Below are 23,146 nucleotides of genomic sequence, written 5' to 3'. Positions count from 1 at the left end.
TTTCCTTTCCCATATTAGGGAAGTTTTCAACTATAATCTCTTCAAATATTTTCTCAGTCCCTTTTTTTTTCTCTTCTTCTTCTGGGACCCCTATAATTCAAATGTTGGTGTGTTTAATGTTGTCCCAGAGGTCTCTGAGACTGTCCTCAATTCTTTTCATTCTTTTTTCTTTATTCTGCTCTGCAGTAGTTACTTCCACTATTTTATCTTCCAGGTCACTTACCGTTCTTCTGCCTCAGTTATTCTGCTGTTGATCCCTTCTAGAGTATTTTTAATTTCATTTATTGTGTTGTTTATCACTGTTTTTTTGTTCTTTAGTTCTTCTAGGTCCTTCTTAAACGTTTCTTGTATTTTCTCCATTCTATTTCCAAGATTTTGAATCATCTTTACTATCATTATTCTGAAATCTTTTTCAGGTAGACTGCCTATTTCCTCTTCATTTGTTAGGTCTGATGGGTTTTTATCTTGCTCCTTCATCTTCTGTGTGTTTTTCTGTCTTCTCATTTTGCTTAACTTACTGTGTTTGGGGTCTCCTTTTTGCAGGCTGCAGGTTCATAGTTCCTGTTGTTTTTGGTGTCTGTCCCCAGTGGCTAAGGTTGGTTCCATGGGTTGTGTAGGCTTCCTGGTGGAGGGGACTAGTGCATGTGTTCTGGTGGATGAGGCTGGATCTTGTCTTTCTGGTGGGCAGGTCTATGTCTGGTGGTGTGTTTTGGGGTGTCTGTGGCCTTATGATTTTAGGCAGCCTCTCTGCTAATGGATGGGGTTTTGTCCCTGTCTTGATAGTTGTTTGGCATAGGGTGTCCAGCACTGTAGCTTGCTGGTTGTTGAGTGGAGCTGGGCCTTGGCATTGAGATGGAGATCTTTGGGAGATTTTCGCCATTTGATATTACATGGAGCTGGGAGGTCTCTTGTGGACCAGTGTCCTGAATTTGGCTCTCCCACCTGAAAGGCACAGCTTTGACGCCTGGCTGGAGCACCAAGAGCCTGTCTTCCACATGGCTCAGAGTAAAAGGGAGAAAAAAATGGGCTTCCCTGGTGGCGCAGTGGTTGAGAGTCTGCCTGCTGATGCAGGGGACGCGGGTTCGTGCCCCGGTCCGGGAGGATCCCACATGCCGTGGAGCGGCTGGGCCCGTGGGCGATGGTCGCTGAGCCTGCGCAATGGGAGAGACCACAGCAGTGAGAGGCCCGCGTACCAAAAAAAAAAAAAAAAGAGGAAAAAAAAAAGAAAGAAAGAAAGAAGAAGATAAAATAAAATAAAATTAGAGTAAAATAAAATAAAGTTATTAAGATAAAAAATAATTATTAAAAAAAAATTTTAAGGTAGTAAAAAAAAGAAAGAAGGAAAGAAGAGAGCAACCAAACCAAAAAAACAAATCCACCAATGATAACAAGTGCTAAAAACTATGCTAAAAAAAAAAAAAAAAAAAAAAAGGACAGACAGAACCCTAGGACAAATGGTAAAAGCAAAGGTATACAAACAAAATCTCACACAGAAGCATACACATACACATTCACAAAAAGAGAAAAAGGGAAAAATATATATATATCGTTGTTCCCAAAGTCCACCTCCTCAGTTTGGGATGATTCGTTGTCTATTCAATTCTTCAACAGATGCAGGGTACATCAAGTTGATTTTGGAGATTTAATCTGCTGCTGTTGAGGCTGCTGGGAGAGATTTCCCTTTCTCTTCTTTGTTCGCACAGCTCCCGGGGTTCAGCTTTGGATTTGGCCCCGCCTCTGCGTGTAGGTTGCCTGAGGGCGTCTGTTCTTCGCTCAGACAGGACGGGGTTAAAGGAGCAGCTGATTCGGGGGCTCTGGCTCACTCAGGCCTGGGGGAGGCAGGGGTGCGGAGTGCGGGGCGAGCCTGTGGCGGCAGAGGCCGCTGTGACGTTGCACCAGCCTGAGGCGCGCCGTGCATTCTCCCGGGGAAGTTGTCCCTGGATCCCGGGAACCTGGCAGTGGCGGGCTGCACAGGCTCCCGGGAGGAGAGGTGTGGATAGTGACCTGTGCTCGAACACAGGCTTCTTGGTGGTGGCAGCAGCAACCTTAGCGTCTCATGCCTGTCTCTGGGGACCGCGCTGTTAGCCGCGGCTCGCGCCCGTCTCTGGAACTCCTTTAAGCAGCGCTTTTAATCCCTTCTCCTCGCGCACCGGGAAACGAAGAGGGAAGAAAAAGTCTCTTGCCTCTTCGGCAGGTCCAGACCTTTTCCCAGACTCCCTCCCGGCTAGCTGTGGCGCACTAGCCCCTTCAGGCTGTGTTCACGCCGCCAACCCCAGTCCTCTCCCTGCTATACGACCGAAGCCCGAGCCTCAGCTCCCAGCCCCGCCCACCCCGGTGGGTGAGCAGACAAGCCTCTTGGGCTGGTAAGTGCCGGTCGGCACCGATCCTCTGTGCGGGAATCTCTCCGCTTTGCCCTCCGCACCCCTGTTGTTGTGCCCTCCTCCGCGGCTCCGAAGCTTCCCCCTCCGCCACCCGCAGTCTCCGCCCATGAAGGGGCTTCTAGTGTTTGGAAACCTTTCCTCCTTCACAGCTCCCTCCCACTAGTGCAGGTCCCGTCCCTATTCTTTTGTCTCTGTTTTTTCTTTTTTCTTTTGCCCTACCCAGGTACATGGGGAGTTTCTTGCCTTTTGGGAGGTCTGAGGTCTTCTGCAGCGTTCAGTAGGTGTTCTGTAAGAGTTGTTTCACATGTAGATGTATTTCTGATGTATCTGTGGGGAGGAAGGTGATCTCCACATCTTACTCTTCCGCCATCTTGAAGCTCCTCCTAAAACTGTTTAAAAAATAAAAAAAGTTAAGAGAATGAGCAGTGTAAGCTTAACCAGATGGCCTAGAAGGAAGGGACAAGAGATGGTGTTGGGTTGGGGAAAGTGCGATGTTTTTAAGATTGAGGTTGGAAGTAGACGATGATTATGAAAAGGAATTGTTGTGCAAGACCTATGGCCTAGTGGAACTTAAATGGCATGAGCATGTAGTGGACCAAGTCTTTTTATTTTTCGTTTTTCATCACCCTTCCCATCAGTAATATTTTGTAGCCAAGAAAATAGACATAGGTTTCATCAAAAGTTGAGAATTAGTGGAAGACCACAGTGGTAAGGGGATGTGAATGTATTCAAGATGTAAATAGAAAGCAAAGTTAGAAGGTGTTGTTTTTTATATAATATTTCAAACAACATTATAGCAATTTACATGGAGTTATTTGAGTTCCAAAGTGAATAAAATACACTGGATTTCATAGGTTCCTGGATGTGCATAAGCCAAGATCTCTGGGCTTTGATAGATACTAAACCAGCACTGGCTGAGGCCTGTTAGCCTGGTTAAATGGTGATATCGTTTTCTTAATTGCTACTCTGTGAGTGTCTTTAGAGGAAAATACAAAATGTCTTTGGAGGAAAAAACAATCTTCCCCCATCTATATTTATTCTTTATGTTATAGATTAGGTGATTAAGTGAAAAGATTGTGGTCACTTGTGGTGTCCAAAGTTAAAGAATTTTAGAAGGTAACAGCATCCCAATACACAAACTTTCTTAATATTTTCTTAAGCCACTTTTCTTTAAAAGGCTGTGAACATATATACATGTATATAGAGCCTACGAATATGTAGCTATCACTAGAGTAGGCAACTTCTTAACAGTGATTTTATTTGCTCCTTTATTCTTTTGATTGTCCTCCAAAGCACTTTCCCATCTGAGAGAAGAAGGGATCAAACCCCTTTTAAAGGGCCTCTTTAAGATGTAGTTATGGGGGCTTCCCTGGTGGCACAGTGGTTGAGAGTCCGCCTGCTGATGCAGGGGACATAGGTTCGTGCCCCGGTCCGGGAAGATCCCACATGCCACGGAGCGGCTGGGCCCGTGAGCCATGGCCGCTGAGCCTACACGTCTGGAGCCTGTGCTCTGCAACGGGACAGGCCACAACAGTGAGAGGCCCGCCTACCGCAAAAAAAAAAAAAAAAGATGTAGATATGGAGTGATATGTAGGTAGACAGATGAATTTAACTCCTCAGGAGTTTAAATTGTAACAGATGCTGAATCATGCCTCAAGATTTAAACTTGTCTGCTGTATGCATCACAGATACGTATTGATTTACCTGAAATATACTTTCCTCACGGCTATTCAATGACCTGAATTTTATTGAGTATAATTTGAAAACATTTCTCTCTAAAATCATATAATTACATCAGTAAGATAGCCTTAAAATAGTAAATAGAAACTGAGTTTCGGGAATTCCCTGGCTGTCCAGTGTTTAGGACTCCACGCTTCCACTGCTTCCACTGCTGGGGGCCCTGGTTTGATCCCTGGTCCGGGAACTAAGATCCCACGTGCCTTGGGGTGCGGCTGGGGCAGGGCTTGGGGGGGGGGTTGTAGAAACTGAGTTTCAGTAGACTTTAATCTTTTCTCTTTGTTATATCATTGACCATTTTAGAAAACAAAAGAGCTTTATTACAACACAGAATTTTTGTTTTTTACAAAATATTCTACTTTAAACTTTCTAAATTTAGTGTACTTCGGTTTTAAGAAGGGTGTGTTGTGTTTTCATAAGATAAAAAATGGAATCTAATTAATAAGAAATCTTAATATTCTTTAGAAATCATGTGAGTGTATGTGTGTGTGTGTGTATGTTTAATGTTAGATTAAAAGAGTATTAATTCCGTGGCTCAAGGGTGAAGTTTTACTGATTTATCAGATATGTATAACTTGGACCTTTCTAAACGTGGCTACCTTTATCTGTAAATAACTGAACAGTTCAGTAAACCATTTCCCACTTGTTGACAGATAGTAGTACTGTGGTAGACCTTTAAAAGAAGATATTAAGAACATCTTTAAATTTCTGTCACTTTTCACTTGTTTCTTTATGATGCTTTAATATATATCTCACTGAAGTTTTCTGTTTTACTTTGGTACTTGATCTATGTCTTTATTTGCATGTATTCTAGGGTCAGTGATGAAAAGGATGCACGAGGATATCTTCAGGCCTTAGCTTCTAAAATGACTGAAGAATTGGAAGCTTTAAGAAACTCCAGCTTGGGTACCCGAGCAACAGTAAGCTCTGCCATTTAGCACACAGGCTTATTATATTAGTCGGTGGGAAGGCTCAGCAAACACTGTAATAAATCTGAGTACTTACATCAGTTTGTCTAGGCTTTGCCTACTGTAAAGATTTTCATGAGAAATCATTCAACGTTTTTCCAGTTTAGGAAGTTATAATACATAGCTGCTTAACTATAATTTGTGTGGCTAGCCATTAATGGTAATAACCATAAAAAATAAATGCATTTATAATGTGAGTCTACAGTTTTTCTGAAGTTAATGAAAAATAATATATTTTCACAAGTAATAGTTCTTTTAAATTCTTTACTTAGGGAAAGATAGTTCTTTTAAGTAGTTTCCAAATGCACTTACATTACTAAACTTAAATGTTAAAGATAAAATCGAATGGAGCTAAAAACGCAGTCATATTTTTTCATAGGATATGCCCTGGAAAATGCGTCGTTTCGCAAAACTGGATATGTCAGCTAGACTGGAGTTGCAGTCAGCTCTGGATGCAGAAATAAGAGCTAAGCAGGCCATCCAAGAAGAGCTGAATAAAGTTAAAGCATCTAACATCATAACAGAATGGTAAGACTGAATAATATAGTCCCACTAGAGTGATTTCTAATTTGGTCCAAAAGTTTCTGGAGAGAAGTTACATGTTTAGTTTCCTACCTGTCTATACCTTTTTTTTTTTTAAGTGATGACCAGAAAAAAACTGAATATTTGAAAATGAATTGATGATTTTAGGCCTTGTGTGCAGTGATGCAATTTTAATACAGCTTTGTTTCTGACTTGTACTTAAAGTGGAATTAATAGTACTAATTAATATTCTGTTATTTACTTTTCCCCTTATTTGTAAAATTCACTCTCAAATTTTATTCTATTAAATCCAAAATAATCTTTTGTTCAAGAATATCACATTAGTATAAAATTGCAGCATAGAGTCAGAACAAACTATAGTCATATGAAAATTCTGGCCTCTACCATAGGTTTTTTTACAAATGAAGTTTCAAGTGATGGTAAATTTCATAAAGGTAGAATATACTTAAATTATCCTTTCTTTCATGTTATGTATTAAAAAAAGTGTATCCTCCACAGGTCCAGGACAGTTAGCTAATGAATACATTCCCTCCATTCTTATCACAACAGTAGAATAAATCATACTCTGAATAAATAAATGATAAAAGGAAACTCTTAATTGGATTGGTTCAAGAATAAGTTATAGAGGAATAAGGTGATATAGAGGAATAAGGTGATATAGAGGAACAGTAGAAAGTTCATGTTACAAATCAAAATGTAAATAGAAAAATCCATTTGGTGCTCAGAATACCAAATGTTGCAAAGGCATTCAGCATGAAAAGAAATATAGTCCCATAAATTCGGTTTTTAATGGTATGAAGCACCCCAGTTGAATTATAAACTCTTGCTATGAATTATCCAATCATAAATTAAGTATGTTTTACTGAAATGTGCTAGTGTAACATTGAAAATGGAAAAAAACTGTTTTTGGAGAATATGAATTGATCCCAACATAAAGACCTGCTAAATGTCATTCTCTGTATTGTAATTTGGAATAAGTGTGATCTTTCTGCTTATGCTTAGGACATATAAATTTACACATTTGTTCATAAATCAGGAATGTGAGTCAAACTGAAAATTACAAGTTTAGTCACTTTCATGGTTCTCTATGAAAGAAGTCTAACAATTCTAAAATTAACCTTTGATTTTATGACATTTTTTAATTTAATAATGTAGCTCAGAGCCAGCAACTTTTCTATAAAAGGAAAGATAATAAATACTTTGGGGCTTGAAGCCATATAGCTTCTGTCTGCTCAGCTCTGCTGTTGAGTACAAAAGCAGCCATAGACAGCATATAAATGAATGAGCCTGACTGTGTTCCAGTAAATCTTTATTTACGCAAGCGTAGATGACAGGCTACATTTGTCCTTCCTGTAGTAGTTTTCAGTTCCCTACATTATCATGACTGGCATTTAAACCAATTAACTTCAACTACATACATGATGGCTCACTAACCAACAATATAAATAATGACATTTTTCCTTTTTTTCCCTTAAGTAAACTAAAAGATTCAGAGAAGAAGAACTTGGAACTGCTATCAGAAATTGAACAACTGATAAAGGACACTGAAGAGCTTAGATCTGAAAAGGGTATGGGAATGTGTTTTGCATCAACCAGGACTTAATGTTCTGTTATGAATACATTTTATTATACAAGAATCAGCCTACTGTGTAGGCAGGAGAATTGTTCACATACACAATTCTGGCACTCATTTATAGATGTATGTGTATATGGTGCACGCGCGCGCACACACACACACACACACACACACATATTTGGTAGACAAGTCTCCTGAGTCATTTTGTTTTACTTGATAACGCATTGTTTAAAGATTTCTTAACAGAAAACTCACTGTGCCGTAAATTTGACTGTTTTTTCAGGACCATGGACTATATCATGAAGAATATTTTTGTGATTGGAAAAATTTGTTTTTATCATATACTTTATACTATTCTCAAACATTATAGGGGATTCACTCTCAGGGTAGTTGATGAAATAATGTATGAAATAACTAAAGATTAACCTAATCCAGTATTAGAAAGACAACTCAGTGACAAAGAATTATTTGGGCATTTCGGTGTCTTCTTCCATGTTTGATACTCAAAGTGCTTGCCCTGTGGGATTTTCCAGGATTTATTCCCATTTTCTTGAAAACATTACTTGAGCATTTTTTCATTAATGTAAAAAGTAACTCAGAGTGCTTGGTAGCTTTATTACATGAACTTCAACGTTCTTTCCATAACATGGGCATTAAGAATGTGAAGATTTAATTTTTTAAAATTCAGACTGTTATTATCTTAATGAAAGGATCTCTTATATATAGTTGTTAAAAATTCATTTTCCTGACAGTATTCCTGACTGAATACTGAACTAGTTAATAGGCTCTATGTTGTACTTATGTGCTGCCTTATCATTTCCCAGTCCTGTGACACACAGTGACGTAAAGCTGGTTGAGTCTTCGCATCTGCTTTTAAAATTGTGGCGGAAAGAGGGTAATCACACAAAGGAGTTAACATGAAAAAGCCATTAAAAGTAGTAGATAAATTTTTGTTGATTGAATTTCCTAGTGAACAAGAAGGAAGGAAGGAACCCAGAAAAAGTGAATTAGGAACTCAGATTAGGAGTACAAAGCATCATGCTAAAATGAGAATCAAGGTTAATTTTCATGTATGAAGAGTGGAAGGAGCTGCGTTATTTAGTGAGTTGAGGAAAAAGAATATATCAGACATGGAGGACCTGTGGCCCTAAAGGCAATTTGTATAGAAAAGAGACCAGTGAAGAGTGTGACTTACTATAACACACCAGTTGGCATTGATTGCATCATTTTAAAGTAGATCTAAACTTGCGAAAGAAGAAATCGTTTATCACATTGCAGGCTAACCTATGGCTATGGTTTTATATTTGGATTTTGAGCCTTGCAGAATAATAAAATTTCACTATATGTTGTAACATAATAGTCTACTTAACTAATACAATGTAATGTTTATATAATGAGGGCAAGGATTTTGTTTTCCTGCTTTATTTACTATTATATATCCAGTATCTAGACAGGGTTTGGCAAATAAAAGGCTCTCAATAAATATTCATTGATGGAATGAATTTCTGAACATACTGCCTTATCTGGCAACTATGGTATATTATTAGAGAGTAATTCAAAAAAAACATAATTTGGTATCAGTTGATATCAGTTCCTGAAAAGCTATGGAGATCAAAAATGTATGTTGGTTGTTTCTCCTTTTCCTCCCTAGTATTTATCATTATGTGTATTTTAAGAATTAATTTGGAAATCATGTATTTAAAGTTAATACCATAGCCAAGAGGTATGAGTGAATTTTTTTTAATTTGCCTGAGAAAAGCTAGGGTTTGAAGTCCTCATTCGCCAACCCTAGTTTTTCTCAGACAAAATTTTTTAATTTCATGCAATTTTTGTCAATAAAACAGTAAATGAAATCAGATTGAGGCCTTAGCAAAAGTTTTTTCATAATTAAATAAGTTTGTTGTATCACTGCATTTTTAAATAAAAGATTATTTATATTAATATATACTATATGCTTGATGAGAGTATTTCAAAAAGGAAACCTTGTTTGGTGATAAATTACCTTAGAAAAATCAGACGTAACCAGGGTCCTATTTTAAAATTTTTCTCAAGAGTACCAAAAGATTTAATGTGCTTCTTACAGTGTACTGTGTAGGAAAAGAAATTCAGGAACTCAAATAAGTCAAGAAACAAGTATTTCATGGAGTCTGATGTAATTTAACTCTTGAGTGATATTCCAAGAAACATTAATGTATTTTAGTTTTTTAAGTATGTGGAGTTAATGATATTAATTGGTTTTAAAATACAGTAGTTTGTGAGCAGCTTTTTAATAGATTCAGACAGGAAAGGTTATCCGTGAAAATTAGTTTTAATTGTTCTAGTTTTAAAAAAAGTTGCTGCTGTCTTCTAGGTATAGAGCACCAAGACTCACAGCATTCTTTCTTGGCATTTTTGAATACGCCTACCGATGCTCTGGATCAATTTGAAGTAAGTATTAAACTTTTCATATATCCTCTGCAGTCAATTTAAAATTTACTTTGTGATTTAAAATTTATTTGCAATAAAATCTTTATTGCATCCCATATAAGAGGACCTAGAATCTTATATAAACAAAAACGTATTAGGAAAGGAATATGTTCTGCAATGTTATGGAAACTTTAATCATAAACTTTTCTTGTGTTTAAGAAAAATCTAAGAAAGATCTAAATAAGAGGGTCGTTGATAAGATTTAAAAGGAATTTCATCTTTTTCCCTGAGGAACAGTAAGTGCAGAACAAATCCTGACTTTAAATAATTTTGACTCTTTTCTTTTTTCTCCAAAGCATAGAGCCACAGTAAAAAACAAGTGAAAATTTCAGAGCTCACAATAGGGCAATGCTGGTTCTAGTTCCAAATCAATTCAGTTTTTTAGAAGTATACCAAAAGAATGCTTTTTGTTAAAAGTATTACATAGACTTTATTTGGCACACTCCATTATAATGAAATAGTGATTATATGACTCTGTCATTCTTTGGTACTTAAATTCTTTGCTAGAAAAAAAAATTAAGATATGAAGTATATTTTTATGTCAGAAAACTTAAGTTAGTGATTATATCTTAATCAACAAATAATCATATGTCTTTGTGCAAGGCACTGTTCTAGGTGCTGGAGATACAGTAGTGACCAAATTGACAAAGTCCTGCCCCTCAAGAAGCTTACATTCTAGCAGGAACGATTAGAGGCAGAGATTCTGTTGCTTACTTTTAGTTGTTACCTTCTGGAGTGCTTCCATTTAATTTGATTATTAATGAGCTTCAGCTTAATACATTTTGAGCACAGTATATGAATTGTATTTCATTCTTTTGGGAAAGGAAAACCGAATCACTCTTTAAAAAGTAATTAATGAATTTCTACATTTCTTGAGAAACAATGACAGTGACTGCTTTTCTCATTTATTTATTTGAATTAATGTCATTTGCCTTTCAATTGTTTTACAAAATTTTTGATTTATTATTTGTTCTTATTAAATTGCTTCATCCATTTTTTTCTATTTTTTTATTGCTGTATTCGTTAAATAGGATTCCTTTTCTTCTTCCTCATCTTCACTGATTGATTTTTTGGATGACGTAAGTCTTTGATTTTCAAACCAATGCATCCTTCAGTAAAAGAGATCAGTGAATTGATATGAAGAATTTACCTAGTAATGCAGTCAGTTTTAGAAATATCACACTTGATAATTTGTGAGCCAAAATGTGCTTCTTTCTTACTTTAAATACAATGAAGAGTTATCATTATTAAATATAATAAAGTAAAAATGTACTTTTAAAAATGTGTTGTCCATCAGAGAATCTCTATAGTTCCAATCTGCAACAATTCTGAAGACTGGAATGCGTATTTGATTATCGTCACTATAGATATATAGATATAAATAATTGCTCATTTTTGTTTTTCATGGCAATTTCTATTTCACATTCCCCTTTTCTTTTCAGCACTTTACTGTTTAGTTTATATGTTAGTTAAAAGTAAACCTCTGGTGGTAGAATCAGAACAAGTGACACGTTTTATTAACTCTTCCAGTAGATTTTATCATGACACAATAATTGAGTACAGATCAATTTTTAATGCTGACAGAATTTCTCTTCTAATGTAAAAAATGATTTTAGTTAATATATGCACTATATTCACTATAAATTGACTGCATTATCATTTTCTCTCTTAAATTAATTGTATAGATTTATTAATTTAGAAGTTCCTAATGTATAGTGTTCCTCTCTTTACAGAAATACCTGACATATACATTCTCTCTAATCCACATTAAATGGCACAATAATTCTTGTTGTAAAGCATTGTATTATCCTGTTGAACATTCTATCTTTACAGAAATTTGGAAATAAAATGGGTTCAAATGCAAATATTGTGCATATAACTATTTTTAAACCAGGGGAAATTCTTTAAATGTTTTATTTTTGTGTTTTGTTAACTATAATTCTTATATTGAGGAGAGTATTAAGCATAATTTTCTACTAAAGAAAACTCCTGATCTATATTTTTAAGTGATTTTTTATTTCTTTGAAATATTTATACCAAAGTGTGCACCTTTCCATTCTAAATGGAAACTATTTTATTATTCTTGAGACAAATAATTAAACTAGCTAATTCTGCAGTGTGATAAAAAGAGAACTCTTGATGTACAATAATATTTGATGTTATAATCTGATGTATATTTTACTATTCTAAAATACTCAGTATGGTATTTCCATATAGATAACATTCACTTTAAAAAGAATGGGAAGGAAGTTTGAACAAATATTTTAGTTGTCCTTTCTCCCAGAAGACCATTTTCATTTTTCTTTCTAATAAACTCTTCTCCACATCCCTTTTTCTCCCACAAAAATCTTTGAATGTACAACACAGGAGTAGTATGTATTTTGGTAAATAGGTTAGCTCTTCTCAGCAGAAGCACATCTCAGCCCACTCCTATCTCATCTCTGCTCTCATATGCTGTCTTCTGCCACCACCCAGCTGTAGTGTCTGTTTCCCACTTTTACTTTTCCTCTAGAAGTACCCTTTCTTACGCTTCACCCACTATTACCCAGTATAGATACAGTTCAGACATACGTGTAAATTGTAAAGTAGTACAAAGGAACTCCTATTATAAAGTAAACCAGAACTAAGTTCACAGAGGCTGCTGGATCTTTATGATCCAGGCTCAATTTCACTTAAGTACTTCCTTAGCTCTTCCCCACTCAGCCTTCCGCTTACCACCAATGTGCATCATTATACTTTCCTCCTGTTGAATCACGTTACCACTGGAAATGATTTTTACGTGTCAGGGCAAAGGCCAGCAGTAACCTCCCATTTAAAAAAATATTTTGTATTCTTAATTCATATTTTATGGCATAAACCTCTTATTTCTCTTCATAGTTTGTAACTGCGACCACCCTTCCCAGCATTATCATCCGTTTCACCCTCAAAGTCATAATAGAATGTTATTTTGAATAATGGTATTCAATCTTTGGCATGCTTGGGTTCAGCATCCAAGATACTTAGCATAAAACTCAAGTTCTGTAGCTTCCTTTCTCTTAGGCATGTGGATTCTTAAGGATTAAAATAAATCTTGATTGTTCTTTGTGCCCAAACTAGTTACGTTGTTGTGCATGATGTTTAAAATATGTGACTGCTCTATACTAAGTAGACTCTATCTCTTAACTAATCCATAGGACACATCCTCTGCTCATTCTTTTCGGTTTTCAATCTCATTGCTATAGAGAAGAAAAAGATTATGTTGAAGACCTAAAATTGAATTGCAGTGAAATTTGTAGGTATAGGAGGGAATAAGGTTAGTTTTAAGCAGAATTGCACAAATGAAGTTTTCTTTTGTGCCCACACATCATTGACCTTCTCCATCTGCCCCCAGTAACCTAGTGCCCTCATACTGCCCTCAGATTCTCCAGAGCTTTATCACCAGTGCCGCCCCTCCCCCAAAATTACCTTCTACTTTTTCCCTTAACCCTCCCACACAGGCCTATTAAAACTATAATTTTTTTACTTAAATAGTACACCTAATCACTCTCCTACCTCTAAGTTTTCCTCACTATGTTTTGCCTGTTATTCAAAATTCAGATGAATGCTAGGATTTGGGGCAATATGGGAAGACGTTCGGAACAAGATGCTTTCCTTTTAAGATACGCTGTTTAGACAACTCTTGACAGAAGAGAAAGAGTATATGTAACACCAGTCCCTCTTTCCCTCTGACTCAGGCACAGCAGAATACATTCTCAACATTCTGCTTCTGTAACTCAGCGTTTGCAGTTCCACATGTAGAATAATAGGCTTTTCAAGGAGAAGAGAACCTTAGAAGATCTTTAGTCCAGTGGTTTTAGTAATTATTTACCACAGCACTCCCACTAGTAGATAGGTTACTCTCCCATTAGTGAGAGTGACATTTTAGGATTCTCAGTCTTTGGAGTAATAGGGAAGTGTTGACAAAAGGGTTACGTGGCATTCTTTAGGGCAGATAAAAGGGGGTGGGGGCTGAGTTAATTTTGAAAGAAACTGAGACCATTTTGATTAGTGGTCCCTTGGGTAAGGCACTCCCATATGAGTTACTGAGATAGCAGTTGAACAGATACCAGGATCCTTTCTGCTGTGGAAATGATTTCCTCTTTTACCCTTATCTTTCTTCTCAACCCCACGTGCCCAATCCTAGACTGCCTGTGATACTGCATATTAGGCCCAGCGTCATCCTGCAGGTTACAGATGGGGGGAGCAAATGGAGCTCAGCAGCTTAAGTTTTCTCTCATCTGTTCCCTTCATTCCCATGGTAGCAGATCCAGGGATCATCAGACTAAGCTTACAGGAACTTCCCATTCTGTTGAGTTCATTTTCTCCTTCTCAAGTGAACCCCCAAAATGCTTGACTATATTCAAGGAATACTAGTTATAGTTATATAACTGAATGAGTTGCTGTTTATATTTGATAAATATATTGTCATATATATGAAACACATGCTAGGTAAGTTTTGAGTTTTATTAAATTACAGTTCTGTACTCTGTTCATTTAGCCTGAGTTCACGAAAATGGAATTTGCCCATTTATCTGGCAAATGCGAACGTGTCAGCTTGCTTTTTGGAGGTTGTCTTATTCTAGTGAACTGAGGAAAAGAGTAAATCAAGGAGTTAAAGCTCTAGAGTATAAAGGTCAGACATAAAGGAATAGAGATCGTACCTTTAGTCCAACTACCTTTAGTCCAGTACTCCTAATATCGTGTTCTTTTCTTGCATTCTGGCATATCAAGAGGAGAGTAGCCTGGGAGTATTGGCAAGCTGAGTTCTACTCTTGGTTTTGGCCTCATATAGAAGCTTACTAAGATGTCCCAAAATATTTAATTTCAGTCCTGGCTCCTAGGTTCCTTCATTTATGTCTTGCCTTTAACATTGTTCTCCCTCCTAGGTTCTTCCATATTCTGTCATAACCAATCACAGAAATCTGGGCTTGGCAGCATAGGTTTAGCTGTATCTGGGAAAAGTTGATCACACGGGAGAATCAATGGAAGACAAATTTCTAAAACATGCATTGTAAAGAGTTCTTAATCCTATGACCAAAGCTAGGCCTAGATCCTTCTGAGAAATTATGACATTTCTATAATTTCCTCCTTTAATACTTGTTTTTTAAAACTTCCACATGTTAAGCACAACCTGACTTGAAACTCTTACACTTCAGAAGATTGGCATATGCAATTCTTCTCTGATTTAGGTAGTATGTTATATGGTATGTTATATATCATATATTATATCAATAATATATTTGGGTAACTAGAGGAAAGAACCATGACTACATAGTCTTTTACCTCTTTGGTATTTTATTAAATAAGACCTCTGGAATGCATTAACTGAACCTTAAAATCTGTTAGCCAAATTCTGTGTCCACAAGATAAATTGCTTCTTTTGGTTTATGCTTACCGTGCTTACCTTCCATAATCAGCCTTAAAGTTCTGGTGGGAATTTATAGACCTAGATATAAAAAGGTATATGAAAAAAAATTAAGACAAAAAGTTATATGATTGCATATTAAGAAAATGTACTGGTTTCCAGTGCTTGCTATGAGATCAGTTTCAGTGTTTATAGAAAACCGTGGTATGTGTGGGTATGTATAAGAGTGTGTGTGTTTTCCTCTAATTACACCATCAGGAAAGTGTAATTTGCTCTTTTCTATTGAAAATATAAAAATGGTCTGATTTCTAGGTAGCCACCTGGAGAAGAACATTATTGCAATGGTGATTTAGTATCACTCTTAGCTTAGTGATACTAAATGCCAGCTTAGAAAACTTGTTGTCCTTCCTATGCAAAGAGAATTTTGAGAGACATTCTGACTTGTTTTTGGTATAGTGGAAATATAGTTTATTTTGAGCTATTCATGCTGTTTCTCATGGTTTAACATACTCTAGACTTTAGGAGTATGGATAGCCAACAACTAAGGGTTTCTCTGTGTTTTACCACTTTTTACATGTGTGGTACTCTGCTGTGCACAGTGGTAGATGCTAAGATAAATCAGACTTAGAAGTAGACCTCAAAATGCTTATCTTATTATTAGAAAAAAATACACAGTTAATGTATTATGTGAAGTAGAAAATGGTAAATGCCATAAGAAATATTTAGGTTAAATATTGTAGAATTTCAGAAGGATTCATTCAATATTTACGAAGAATTTTAAAATTTACAAGCTTTATGCTAAGCATAATACAGTATTTCCGGCCCTTAAGGATCTGAGTCTGATGGAAAAGACAAACATCTAAATAATTACAACACCAATGGGAGAAGTACAATAATAAAAGATGCGGACTGCATATCATGGGAATATAAAGGAGATATTATGGAGCTTAGATTTAATCGGTCCTATATGTAATAATTATTAAAAACCTTAACAGAGGAGAAAGGTGACAAGTTAAGTTTGAGGTGCCTGAGGGACATCCATGTGGAAATGTCCAGCAGATAGTTTTCTAGATGAGTCAGAAGGTTAAGGAAAAGGAGTGAACTAGCAGTAGAAATTTGGGAATGATCAACATAGTTGAAAGTAGATTGAGATCTCCCAGGGAGAGATTGTAGCAAGAGAAAAGTAGTAAGTCAGAACAGAGACCTGGGATCTCTCACATTGAGAAGGTTGTGGAGGCATAGGACTCCACGTAAGAGAAGGAGGGGCAGTGGTCACAGGGGATGACTCAGCAAAGTGTCGTTTCACGAAAACTAAGGGAATACAGAGTTTTAAGAGGTCAGCAGCCTCAGGTACAGCCGGAGATATCTGGTACTGTAAGACATACAGGAGATACTGATCCTATCAGCATTTCATTAGGGCGATCAAAGCAGAAGCCAAATTGTACAGTACTGAGAAGTGAATTGAGAGGCTAGGCAGTAGCGACAGTGATAGTCTGACTTCTGACAGAAGTCTGACTGAGAAGGTTTGAATCCTAGCTCTACCACTTACCAGTTTTGTGACCTGTTGCAAGTTAATCTGTTTTCTTCATGTTTAAAACTGGGATCATAATACCTACCTTATATTAATCCTTCTATGAGGATTAAAAAAGTTAATATATGCAAAGTACTTTGAAAAGTATGTGTATATATTTTACCCATGATAAAGATTAGCTATTATCATTATTAAGGAAGAGAAGGGAGAGATTAAATGTTAGAGGAAGGGTTGAGGGTTGAGTTATTTAATGTTTGGTTGTTTGGTTTGGGGGAGTGTGGAGGGAGATAGATACTTCCTATTAATCACTGAAGGAATATAACCAGGTTTGAACCTGAGACTTTAGCCTCCACCGTAACGGAAGACTCACTGGACTAAGAAGAACCTGTTGAGAAATCTGCAGACTTTCTAATCCTGGTTTGCTTATTAACTCTTTGGGACACAGTGTTTAAGTCACCTTCCATCCCAGTTTCCTACAGAAAGAAATAATAGTTCCGGTGTACCAATCTTGTCAGAGCTATTGTACAAGTAAAACTGATCATCTTGGGTGATATTTCTTATCCTTGAGGTTTTCTCTGAAATCTTCTGTAACTCCTATAGACTCAGGTTATAAATTCCCTCCTCTAGGTCCCCCCAAAAATCTTGTGCATCCCTCCTCCAGGTTCCCATACAAACTTCGTACATGCCCTTATTATAGCATTTGTCACATTGTTGATGGCATGATGTCTCCCCCACCAGTCTGTGAACTGCCATACCCTCTTTATCTTTTAAGTACCTGACATATTGTAAACACTCAGTAAATGTCAGGTTCAACTGAATATAGGAAATTGCCTGAGTAGAGGTGGTATATATTTGTAAAACTCTATTACTTGAGCATCACAAATTTCAAAAACTTGAAAAATATTTCTATATAATTACTCATTGTTACTTTTTCTGAATTACTTAATTCTTTAATGTCAGAAAGGTGAAGGTCCCTCTTTTGATTAAGCCTAATGCCTAGTGAGGATGGACAATATTGTTGAAGTAACTTTTTGTTTTAATTGAACATCAGTAGTTCTGCAGGCCTCATTTAGCTCTTATCATTGAAAAGAGTCATCTTTGAAAAGAGCAAGAATTTGGTAGATAAATGTCTGAAGCAAGACTAGTTAATTAAATATTTTGTTACATGCTTACTAGCACTAAATCAGAGTTATTTAGACCTTTCTGTGCTCCCATTTCAAGTTGCCACTACCAACCTTTCCAGACAAGAAACTGGCCATAGCTTGATGGAGCATTATTTGGTGGGTGACTGTGCAAGGTCCAATGAAAACTTTATTACCACTCTTAGACCTAGCCTGAGGAACTGTTTCTTTACTCTCCTGTCTTCCAGTTTTTCCTGAAAATACATGTACTTTCAACCTATCAAAAATGTGTCTTTATATGTATGTTTATATACTTTGTCTGTTAATACAGTATTAGTCATTGAGAGTCATGTGTGTAAATATTTGTAACGTAGTATTCTCCTTTCTTTGTTGAAGCGCTCTCCATCCTGTACTCCAGCTAGCAAAGGCAGACGTGTAAGAGACTATTGCACTTGTGAGCCCAACCCGATGCCCTCTACCCCTAGCTCTTATCCTTTTTGCCTGTGGTTGCAGTACATGCTGATGTTTTTGTGGTGTATTATTACATTTATTGCATGCTTTGTGCTGCTGCTCCTGCTATTGCTACTCTGCTTTTCTGTACTTTTTTTTTTTTCTTTTTTGGCTTTGGCCGCAAAGCTTTAGGAATGTTCATATAAATTTCTGTAACCAAACTACTAAAATTATAAGGTATCTTTTTTATTTTGATTGGGTAAAAGAGTGATCCTAAAGTATGCTTTCTAAATTGGTCACATACAAAGTAAATGAGTTTCTAAATAATCTGATGTTAGCAATTATGTGGAGATTCTTAGACATTTTAATTACGTAGAAAGAAAACTTGATAAGTCATATTATGCAAAATTCAAAAAAGATTTGGGATAAGGTATAGATCTTACTGATTATAATTTTATGTAAATCAGTTCTGGAGAAACCTTTGATAGATTTTTTTAATGTAGCTCTAAGTTATATTCCCAAATATCTTGTATTTAGAGTTTTGAGGCAATGATGTTGGTAATAAATCATTTATATTCTAAGATATTTCCAAGATTTAAAAAAAATTTTAGCATTCTTTATACATGTATTGATAACAAGCTATAAACATCTTCCTATGCTAAGGCTAGTTCAGTGTTTCTCAATCTGAAATGGGCCAGACACTACCTCTCTACCTCTATCCTGCAAGATTCTGATGTGCCCAGAGTGGGGAATCTGTTTGCGAAAAGGTCTCAAATTTTTGTAAAGCAGCCTCCACCCGAACACCAATATACACACCTTCAAACTCACTAGTTGAGAAGCTAGCTGACACCGTTTGCTCTGGTATTTATATGCAATGTAAATAACACCATTAAAAAGGAAAATCTGTGATGGATGCAAATTTAAAATTTCTCCTTGTCGGCTTCATGATCGTTGGTATTGATCAACACCTTAAATCCAGAATTTCAGACTGGGAAAGTTCTAAATCAGGGAATTATCTGGTTTATGGAAGGCATGGTAAGCAACAGAGTGACCCACTGCTTCCTGTACTCTTATCTTTCTGGTGTGATGGAGGGTTGATTGTAAAATGAACACGATTAACCCAAATATAGCACATGTTTTCAAACTACTGTTTAACAATGAATAAGCGGTTTCAGATACCAGTGGTATGGCCAGTAGAACTTCGACTTCAACTGATATCTCATTAATTAATGAAGTTTATGAAAAGATTTCTGGTCGACTGACTTATTGATTATTTTGACATTTGTAGAGACTTAAAACCATTGGGTATTTGGATTTATCCGATCTGAATATATGTTCATTGGTATCATATAACCTCTAGAAGGGAAAACCAAGATGTTGTGTGCCCAGTTATATTAGGTTCAAATCATTAGCCTGTGGATTGACTACATTTTTATCTGTTTGCTTTTCAACAAATTTATCATTCAGAGAGATTTTGTTTTTCTGGTTAAATTTATCATAGATTAGTTATGTCTCTTACCTTGTAGACTTCTAGGGGCTTTGACCACCCAGAACATTTCTGTGAGTCTTTAAATAGGAAAAATTGTTGAGGGAAATAGCTGTTATAAGACCCCTGCTATTTAGTCTACATTTTTATTCTATAGGATATAAATAAGTCACACTTAACCAGAGCCTAATGACTTATAATTACATATGATTTTTTTAAATGCAGATGTGATAGGCTTGGTCATTTGCTTTCCAGGCTTCCTTTAAATTTTCCTTTATTATTTGACAGATAAGAAGTCAGCCACTTAAAAGTGGTAATGTCTGTGAGGGAGATGACAGAAGAATTACCAATTATTCAACAGTTAAATAGAAACATAGAATAGTGAGGAACTTTAATAGTACCTGGGAACATCCATGAAAACAGCAGGACACAAATAGTTACCATTCCTGACAGTGGCCTTGAATCTAACAGTGGCATACAATTTTATGTTACATACTGTGTTTTTAGACAAGAAATGTACAATACTTTCATAAATTTAAAATTCTCTGAATGAAATATCATATAAATGAGGTATATATTTGTATTTCCCATGTGTTCTAAAACCTCATTTACAATTTAAATAATGCTGTTTTTAAGTGGCGTTATTTAATTAATCATAGTGTAAGAAAGATTTGTTATTAATGTCATTATTAATGTCTGAATACAGATGGTTTTGGAAAGGTTCATAGTGTTTTCATTAATAGTGAGAAACACTGAGTATCTATTAGATTATTCCTTCAGAATTTAAAGCAGAAATTGTAAATAGCTAACATGTGGCTGGACTTTCTTTTGTGTTTTCTTAGAACATGTGTAAATTCTCCAGAGTAGATATTCAAATCAATAAATTGAAAATAACTTAAGGAGAAATTTTCATAAAGAGAAACAAGTTATATTATTTGTAACTAGTAAGATTACATTTACTAGTCATAACTTCAGTAATTTAATATTTGTTTTAGAACGATAAAATATATTTACTGTTGTCCAAATGACATAGACAATGTCCAATATTGTTTTTTAATCAAAAGAACAATTAACAGAAATAACTATATCACTAAAAGCTTGAGTTATAAAGTGTTTCTGAATATTAAAAAATTGGATTACCTGCCACTTTGTTTCTAAAATACTCCCAGCTACAGGATAAAGAAAATTGATGAAAACTGGATTTTTTCTGTTAACTTAGACTTTTTTATTTACCAGTATAAAACAACATGTTAGATGTAAGCTATTTTTTAATCTATATCAAATTCGTATCAAGTGTTGGTATCTTTTTATTTTAAAACCAGGTTTCTTATATGAATGTTTTGCTATTTGTACTTGTTCAAATCTATAATTATTTTTGGAGTAGAAAATACCCATTGATACATGTTCAAGATAAGTAGTTTTTGATCCTTTTGTTATTTATAAGAAGGCCATATTGCGTAATTTGAGAAATTCTTGATCAGTGGGTCATCTGAAAATCAGATGTGAGCCACGGTGGAAAAAAACTTTTCTATTTTATAATACCATACTGCTCTAAAAATACATTTCGCGGTTTATTCATTAGAGAAGTCCTAATAGATTCAGGAAACATTATGGACTTTTTACATGACAGTGTTATGCATTATGGACAATACACTGAGATTCAGTTTTTCTGCTTTTTTTTTCCCAAGCAGTAGAGCAGTAAGTAAAACTGACATTAGAGTAGATGTTTCTAATACCTATTCATCGGAATAACTCCTTAAAGTATGTTTACTTAGAAAAAGAATCAGTTAATCAAAAAACAGAAAAAAATCACATTTACATGAAGAGGTTTCTTATTTTTCTCAGTAGACGGCAGCTTATAAATATTGAGTGAATTGCTTATACTATTCAGTTAAGATTTGTTTCCAAGACCTTCCTTTGGATTATGTCAAAATATACTGTCCAATTAATATTAGCTATTGTTCCTTATTATTTTCCCTATTTTATTATTCTTTCTATAATCATAAACCCAATTATGAATTAAGATATCTCTGCTATTGATGTATATCACATTTATTAGCTTTTCCTGCATTATTAATTCAAGTCATTGCGTACATTTAATGCTGTAATTTTTTTATAATACAAAGAATTTTTAACTTCCTTGGCTTTAATATAATATTAGTGATTATATTTGTTTCAAAGGTAAAAGTAACTAATATACTATTAATCAATTGCTTTGCTGTCATTTTTATATCTGAATCATTGCCAGTTAATTATTAAAATTAATTTTAGGGTATCTGTAAATCCTGGCACATAGTCATTGAGTATTCTGAAAGTTTAGTAAAATTAATTGCTTTTTAGTAACTGGAATTACAAATTAATTATAAACGCATTGGTAAGCATGTAATTATAGATAAAATTAATAACATCTTGAAAACCATAGTCGTGTTGGGGTTAACACTTTGATGAAGAGAATATGTAAGTGATATTGTATTTTTCTTGTTACTGGTAACCTCTTTTGAGATATTGTTTATACTGGTAGTAATCCAGAAAGGAAATGAAATATTAAAATCTATTAATCTAATTAGCTATTAGCTTCTACTAGAGTCTTTTAAAAGACCTGGGAAGTTTTTTTAAAGTTTGATAGTCAAGACTTTTTTACCATGAGTTTATTCATCTTTACCAAACTTTTGTGTCCTTGTCTTTATGAGAAACACACTTGGAAAATAAAGTGGTAATTTTTAAGCTTCACTTACACATGCATGGTATTTTTGAAATCACAGCATCATTGTAAATGGCATAGTTCAACTCTTTAATAAGGTCAGTTAATGCCATCTCAAAATGTTATTTCAATATTTCTTACTTTGAATTTTGTTCAACAAAACTGTCTTGATTTTGTTTAATCTCTGGAATTAATTTTACTTTAGGAGCATAAAGCTCCAGAAAGCTAGTGTGGAAATTTTCATTACTCTATTTTACTATAATTAGGATGGGTTATTTTTAACATTTAAATGTTTTCCACTTCTGAAAAGCCAGTCTTAATCTCCTTCAGCTAAGAAAATCATTTTAAAATCTGTTCTCATTTCTGTTGCTTTCTTTCATTTTATTGATGAGTAAAAATTTTTTAGGAGAAAAAGATTTATAATGCCAGTAATTCTTCAGAAGGGCTAAGAGGTATGTGCTAAAGGCCTCAGTCATTCCTTAAGAGTCACTGATTTGTGTAATCACAGATTAAACTGTGATAGTGCTTTTTTTCTTTGCCAATATCAAACTGTCATAATGTCACATTTTCATAGGGTCATGAAACATGCTAGTAAATGTTTTAATGATCAACTTGATTTTTAGGTTTGACGGTTTTCATGATGTGAACCCCCCTTTAGAGCACATATTGGCAAAATGGCTTAAGGTGGTATATTCTAATTTCAGCACAGGAAAGTATATAAAACAGTGTGTTGAACTTCTGTCAGTATGTGTCCATACGGCACAAAGAGCAAGCCTGCTTTAAAATTTCAGCCAGTACTATTG

At 35.3% G+C, this 23,146-nt stretch overlaps 1 protein-coding gene across 19 annotated transcripts in view; it reads left to right on the top strand.

Moving 5' to 3' along the window:
• CDC42BPA (CDC42 binding protein kinase alpha) overlaps positions 1-23,146 on the top strand; it is a 325,266-nt gene that overhangs the window by 255,895 nt on the left and 46,225 nt on the right. For 7 of the 19 annotated variants that reach the window (XM_060304871.2, XM_060304535.2, XM_060304736.2 and 4 more), the window contains 6 exons: positions 4,933-5,038; positions 5,466-5,614; positions 7,106-7,197; positions 9,556-9,632; positions 10,703-10,750; positions 18,103-18,141. In XM_060304871.2, the coding sequence (XP_060160854.1) occupies positions 4,933-5,038; positions 5,466-5,614; positions 7,106-7,197; positions 9,556-9,632; positions 10,703-10,750; positions 18,103-18,141 (511 nt within the window). The remainder of the gene's footprint in view (positions 1-4,932; positions 5,039-5,465; positions 5,615-7,105; positions 7,198-9,555; positions 9,633-10,702; positions 10,751-18,102; positions 18,142-23,146) is intronic. The other 12 variants (XM_030868499.3, XM_030868495.3, XM_030868489.3 and 9 more) reach the window with 4 other exon arrangements.

Source organism: Globicephala melas, chromosome 1, assembly GCF_963455315.2.
Source record: "Globicephala melas chromosome 1, mGloMel1.2, whole genome shotgun sequence".
Lineage (NCBI taxonomy): Eukaryota > Metazoa > Chordata > Mammalia > Artiodactyla > Delphinidae > Globicephala > Globicephala melas.
Note: the sequence above shows the minus strand (reverse complement) of the source record. Positions and strands in the feature narration are given on the sequence as shown.